The sequence below is a fragment of the Perca flavescens genome, chromosome 8 (genome assembly GCF_004354835.1).
Source record: "Perca flavescens isolate YP-PL-M2 chromosome 8, PFLA_1.0, whole genome shotgun sequence".
Lineage (NCBI taxonomy): Eukaryota > Metazoa > Chordata > Actinopteri > Perciformes > Percidae > Perca > Perca flavescens.
Genome location: NC_041338.1, coordinates 24,221,325 through 24,228,140, shown reverse-complemented (window position 1 = coordinate 24,228,140; position 6,816 = coordinate 24,221,325). Strand labels below are relative to the sequence as shown.

The following is a 6,816-nucleotide window of genomic DNA, read 5'->3' as shown; positions in this document are numbered from 1 at the left end:
TCAAATTAATGCGCGCTGTTTAGCGTTGACCAATCAGGTTCCTTGTAGGCAGGACGTTTGTCACGTTCCAAATCGTAATGGACATTGATTTAAAATAATAACTGAGTATATGATGAATATAGGAGGCATTTTAGACAGTTGCTGTACATACATTTGTTATTCCCAATGTATCTAACACAGTACAGTACTACTATGTGTTTTCTTTTATAGAGTAAACTATGTACGGACATTGACAAAATTAAGTGTGTATTTGTAATTCAATTATGAAAATCAGTAGTGATGGCCTTTACTAATTGTCAAAAGATCTGGATGCCTATTGGTGCATTTATTTGTATTATATTCCCTCAAATCTTGTGTACAAAATTGACATTTTGCATGAGCTGGACATTAGACCTTGACTACTGGAGAACAATCTTGGCTTTCATTTTGGTGGATTGATAGAAGGGGTTCTAGGCTACTCTCCTTTTTGTGGCGGCATTCATGAGGCAATTAACCATGGCTGTAATATTTTCAGACAAACTACCAAACTGAATATTCCATACCTGTTAACAATAGCAATCAATACCAGAATGGAATTAAAGCAATGCTTTGCCCCTTGCCAAAAGGCCACCTGCATTAGTTCTGATCATGGTTCTGATAAGCAGATGAGCAGCTTTGAACAAATGTTAAGAGATATGAAAGATCAATAGCTTCATCTAGTGGTCAAAGAAAGCCCTACCACTATACTGACTTATATAAAACTTTTTTGGTTCTTTCCCTGGGAACCTAGGGATCAATATTTACATTCTAGCATCCTTGCTGTTTGCTGTTGCTGTCTCACCACCACTTGTCTTGTACTGGGAAGCTTACAGAGGGATAGAGGAGTCCTGTGCTTCAATGGATTAGATCTGATGTAATGATGACTTTCTACCAACAGATGTCAGACAGAGGAGCTTTTTAGTTACTAAATATTAATCAGCATTTACGTTTTAAAGAGAAAATATTCTGAAAAGGAAATCTCAAATACTTTTTTTATGTAGAGAAAAAACTGTATGGTGATGATATTTTCTGAAACATATTATATGGGTAAATTTTTTGTGCAGAGCTGTAAGCCATACAAAAAGGTATTGCAATGAATCTGTGTATATTTTGTTTTTAATTTTAGTATGAAATGTGCACATCTTTTATATTCTCTTAGATCTGGTAGTTTCTTGTAAACTGAAATATGTTTTTTTAGTTGTTTGTTTGTTGTTAGACTGGTCATGTTCAGTCCAAATTAACCTCCTCCAACACTCTTACATGCCCAAAGAGGCCACATTGAGTAATGTCATTAGCTCATTGCGAATTAGACATTATACTCAGATGGCTCTTCAGCTTACGTTTTGATAAACTTGAGTTTGATAAACATGATATTTAAAACATTTAAAATAACTTTGGTCTAACACCTCACTATCGCTCTACTGAGCAATTCCATTGGGATTGTGGATTCATGTGAAATGACAAGACTGACAGAAAGTGAATTCACTAAGTTTCATTACCACATTTATTTCACTTGTAATGGTTCAATATATGAATGTGAACGGGTATTGGTCACATAAATAGGAAAACCTGTGTGTACACAGTGTCACACACTGCAATTGACAAACAAAATTACACCAATTTAAACAAATAAAATAATAATTAGCATCATAATATAATTTCCCTCATTTCATTGAACCTTTTTGTGAGGTTTCTTTGGAAATAAAAATGATTGTTATTTCCAATGGTGTGTCACATTCTAAAGAGGGTACAAAGAAGAAGTAGGCTAACCATGGTCAAGAAAATAAATTGTTTTCAGGAGGTTCTTGAACATTGTAGACATATAGTATATGGGAAGGATTTGAACCAACTCAAACAACTATATAGTATATAACTATATAGTCCAGACCATAGAATAGACAATAACATAAATGGGATCACTTTACTACTAACATATTGTTTCATTTTGTAAATAGCAGTCTACTCAAAGAGTGGCGGGTGTTATTGTGGAAAGAGTAAATATTGTATTTGATTAATATACATTTGTGGTACTTGCAAGTATTTGAGGCAGCAGGACAGTGTACATGGGATTCTACATCCGTGCTTCAAAACGGCAGTCCACAAACCAATGGGTGACGTCATTGCTGCTATGTCCACTGTAAATAGATTGCACTGTGAAACTGTTACGACCCAGTAGGTGGTGGTAAAGCATCTCATGTGGATGGATGGATGGATGGTCTTAGAATACATCCAATACATCCATGATGCCAACGCCATAGAACTCAACAAGAAAAAGAAGTAGGCAACTGTGTCGGCCCTGAGAGGGCTTGTTTACAAATTCTAGAATGGTTAGACAGGGGGAAATATAACATTTATGAGGGTCCCTGCACATGAGAGAGCAGACAGGTTGGAAAAAGAGGCAGGTAAAAACGAAATTGAAGTCAATATTGAATTATCAAAATAGGGACAATGTATAATGTGGCGAAAAGTATAGGCCTAACTCAACATTAGCAACAGCACTGGGATAACGCAATAAAAAAGGAGCCATTTACACTCATTGACATATGAGTTTACAGTCAATCCAAAAGAAGTAGGTATGTTTAGAAGTAGGGGAAGAAGAAGAAGAAGAAGAAGAAGAAGAAGAAGAAGCAGCAGCTGATGATGATACTTATATACTGTCTATGGATGACACAGGAGTGTGAAAGTCATGAATGTATTAAGAGAAAAGTGGGCAAGGCTGAAGATGCTTGGTCAGCTTCCTAATGAGAACAGGACTGATAAGGAAAATCTGACATATACTAGACACTGGAGGAGTTAGCTAACTCCAGAAGATGGCAGTAGTGCAAAATTAAGGCTGCAAGCTGTCGGTAAAAGACAAAGAAGAAGAAGTAGGCTAACCAGTAGCTAGCGCCGTGCCACAAGTTGCTGTTGTAATATGTTAGTAGCAGGTAGGACTGCTGTGGGAAGGTGGTGTCCTGCAATACTGTTGCCAAAGCATTTGGATAAGGTAACTAGTTGGGGACAGGAGAGCAAAGTCTTTGACACTGTATTTCTGTAAGTAGTATCTATCCATGTGGTGTCAAGCACACGAGCTGGCTGGCTAAAGTTAACTGTAACTGGAGCTGAAGTAAAGCAGTTCGCTGACTTGCTGTCTGCCATGGAATTTAGGTCAACCTAACATGCTGAACGTCAAAAGCTAAAGCTAACCTGCTAGAACTGTTGTTTGCGTTAACTTAGTTTGTATAACGTTAACGTTGCTAGCTAGGTAACTAAAATGCATGTAAATACTTCATGTTAATATTTGAAACATGCATGGTGCTGTCAAACGACGTTTGTCTGTTTGCTTTGGTCTCCCCTTTTTAGCCCCCCCCCACACCTTATCGACCCGCAAGTGAACTCTGGTGCGGGTTGTAACGTTATGTGTTGGGAACGCAAAGCAGACCAGCCAGAGTCATAGTATCGTTAGATATGTGGCATTAGTATTGACCCCAAATATAAACTACTCTTTACACGACCCATAAATTGTAAGAATTGTCAAGGACACGTGTGATCTAGCTAGTTTTATGTAGCTGTATTCAATCTCAGGTAACCATGGCAACGCTGATGCTGCTCCATGTGTTTTGCAGTTCCTCTTTAAAAAGTGAGCAAAACATAGCGAGCGCACTCTTATTTGAAAGCAGCCATCTTCGCAATTATAAGGCGGATGTTTTTTATGACATAAGGTATTGTACTCGAGACTGATATGTTGCCGTTAACCAAATGTTCTCTTTGAGCTTGTGACCACCAAAAGTAAAAATGAACATTAGTCTTGTGTTGTGGGCCCAACTCAACGAAACGGCACTTGCCTGCACTCTTCAAATTGAAACCATGTTCTTTTCTTTGGTAAGACAGCCAGGTCAAGGGACATGGCTCATGAAAGGTTTCTCATAACCAATGGGTTGCTTACTTGTAGCTATTAGTAAGACAAGTGTGCGAGTAGATAAACAGTGATAGTGGCCAGCCACTGCAGTTTAGCCTAAGCAGATAGAATGTAGATAATATAAGGTTGGGTCATGGCCAAGTATCTGCTGGTTGCTTAGGTGAGGCTAGGATCTGATGACCGGTGCATTGGGTCAGACAATGGTATGGAGAGTTTCTTACATAAATAGTACGTATAAGACTTGTAGAGCTATAAGCAGTGATGACAGCTGGACTACTGAGCGGGCCATCATGTCTTTCGGATGAAACTGCCTAAAAAAGGCCAGTGGGGCCAGCCACTGTGTAAGCAGATATAAGTTAATATAGACATAAAGCCAGGTCAAGCCAAAAAGTCTATGCTCTCTACTTGGGTGAGTGTAGGATTTAAAGGCAGATTAAAGGTACGTTAGGTCAGGGTTAGAGAATGGTGTCACCTGTCATGTGGTCCAGTAGATTCAAGACGGCACAGCCTGATTCCCACTGTGAGGCCTGACATTAAGTCAAAACATAATTTAACATGAATGCTGGGTGTCTGTAGGAATGCTCACCCGACATTTAACACTTTATGTTACTGTGTATAGATAACTGTATTTTTTGTAATAAAGAAGATTTTTCAGTTGTTGGTCTCCTTTTAGCATTCAACAACTACACCTGCTATGAGGCTGTGTGCCAATGGCTGAGACTCTTAGAAAATATTTCATATTCATTTTATCTTGATTGATAAGATGCTCAAATGTTGCTTGAGTCTAAGAGACATGAAAGAAACCTATGAGAAAACCTTGCACATGTATATCTGAGTTTGGAGTAAAGTTTAAAAAAGTCTTTATTTGTATCCTTGCTTTAATGTTGGGACATTCCTTACAGGCTGGTGATTGATTATGCGGCGAGGGGAGCACGTTTCACGGGCTTTCCAGGCCCCGGTGGATGTCCATGCCAGTGCAGATGGCCAGGTTTACATGTTCAATAGGAGGCCCAATGAGTCTACTGTTTCCTCAGATGATGAGGAGCTTAACGTCATGGAGATGAGGCCGCGGGTTTTCCAAGAGCAAGAACAGGACAGTCTGGGGAACATCCAGCTGCTGGAGCGGGAGTTGTTAGATGGTGACAACCTCAACAAGCTTGCACTGCAATATGGCTGTAAGGTAAAGATTTTGGATAGTCACTGAAGTTCTTTTTCAAAAATCATTTCTGGTGTTGATGTTTTCAGTGGCATATTTAGTGTTGACATTCCTGTTTCTGTCAACAGGTGGCAGATATAAAGCGGGTGAACAACCTTATGCAGGGGCAAGATTTATTTGCACTGAAATCTATCAAAATACCTGTTCAGAAACACAGCTTTTTAATGGAGATGTGCACAGACCTAGGTGACCCTCAAGGAGAAATACCACATTCATCCACCCCACCAGTGAAGCCTCCAGACCGAGCCAGAGCCCAACCACATCTACAGGAGGTCAAAGACTTTCTAATGGATGTGGACCACGATATTGAAAAACTGATTCAGATCACAAATGATCAAGATGAGGATTTCTTGTTAAACTCAGAAAAACAGCAAAGGTTTGGTTCCAGAGGACAGCGCCTGACCAGTCACGGTGCAGACTGGGGCATCCAGTGGTGGAATGCTGTAGTGGCCATGCTCCTGATAGGCATCGTCCTGCCATTATTTTATGTGATTTATTTTAAAACAAAAGATAATGGAGTAGTTTTACCAACGGATGGTAGTGGTGCTTTACAGTCATCCACCATCTCGTCAAACTCCTCGGGGACAGGCCTTAGTACAAGAGGACCAGGATAGTACAGACTCAGAAAACCAGAATCATTTTTGAAAACTGTTGGGTAAGATGGTCTCAGAAGTAGGTGACAATCAAGATAAAGCAATGCAATACCACCACATTTCAGTACATGTCACCTTTTAATGTTATACTATAAATGCGATGCCTGAGACAGATACTTCATTGATTGTCTTGAAGTGAAATGGCTGCACACTGTTCCCATTTGTGTGACCATTTAGGACACTAACGTTTTTTTTCAAACAGCTTTCAGAGTACTGTTTCCTATTGATCCTATTGATCCCTGATCCTTTGTTTTCAAAACAGTTGTGTTGGGATTACAGGTCCTCAGGTGCTTTACTAAATGTGAGGTATTAAATGGTTGTGTCTTAAACCTCCTCACATGACACACACTGAATAATTGCAAATGGAAAATGTATTTGTCTGTGTAGACTTTATCACAGCCTGCCTTTCCACCAGTGCCTGTTGTCAGTATCAAGTGTCATCATATCGGTGTCATATTGGGCGCAATCTTGATATCTGTTCCAATACAGTAATATATTTTTAAACATTTGCCTAAAAATTATAAAATGAGAGACAAATTGAAAGTTGAACTGTATTTGACATGGGATTGATCATTAATTGTGTGCCTTGTTTGATTTAACTTATTTGTGGTTGTGTTTTGTGTTTACAGTAAGAATTTCGTGCAATACACATTTTAGTAGATTATATGTATTCACCTTGCAATATTTAAAATACAAGGTGTTGCATTTTGAAAATGACATTTAGTCATCTATAATTTCCCTGAATTAAGTGTGAAATATAATTAAAAAAAAAGTACTTAATTTTCAGGTTTAAACAGTATTGCATACTCCATTTTACGTTGTTTGATGGGTAATTGAGTCCACCATGAGCAGGTGGTGAATTTGCGTGGCTTGTCCAATGCACTTTTTAAAATCTGAAGTATTTTAATTTATGAAACTGGATTTTGTTGACATATTTTTTTAAGTCAATTTGAAAACATTTTGATGGAAAAATTGACATGATTGATGTGCAAGAACATTTTTATAAAGCATGTTAGTATTCTCTGACATGA

At 38.5% G+C, this 6,816-nt stretch overlaps 1 protein-coding gene across 5 annotated transcripts; it reads left to right on the top strand.

Annotated features, from left to right (window-relative positions):
- The first annotated feature begins 2,651 nt into the window (after positions 1–2,651).
- On the top strand, positions 2,652–6,808 carry lysmd4 (LysM, putative peptidoglycan-binding, domain containing 4). Of its 5 annotated transcripts, none has more exons than XM_028585560.1 (3): positions 2,652–3,004; positions 4,951–5,096; positions 5,201–6,808. In XM_028585560.1, the coding sequence occupies exons 2-3, from the start codon at positions 4,971–4,973 to the stop codon at positions 5,744–5,746; spliced, it is 672 nt and encodes a 223-aa protein (XP_028441361.1). In that variant the 5' UTR covers positions 2,652–3,004; positions 4,951–4,970; the 3' UTR covers positions 5,747–6,808. The 5 variants fall into 5 exon arrangements, with proteins under 5 accessions (XP_028441361.1, XP_028441359.1, XP_028441358.1 ...); XM_028585558.1 differs by having other exon boundaries at positions 2,652–3,051; positions 4,819–5,096; XM_028585557.1 differs by having other exon boundaries at positions 2,653–3,004; positions 4,819–5,096.
- The last annotated feature ends 8 nt before the right edge of the window (positions 6,809–6,816 follow it).

Excerpts from the sequence above, each read along its gene's own strand:
- lysmd4 (XM_028585558.1), top strand. The coding sequence starts at position 4,833 with ATGCGGCGAGGGGAGCACGTTTCACGGGCTTTCCAGGCCCCGGTGGAT. Across the intron at positions 5,097-5,200 it reads CACTGCAATATGGCTGTAAG|GTGGCAGATATAAAGCGGGT; the intron begins GTAAAGATTTTG and ends TTCTGTCAACAG.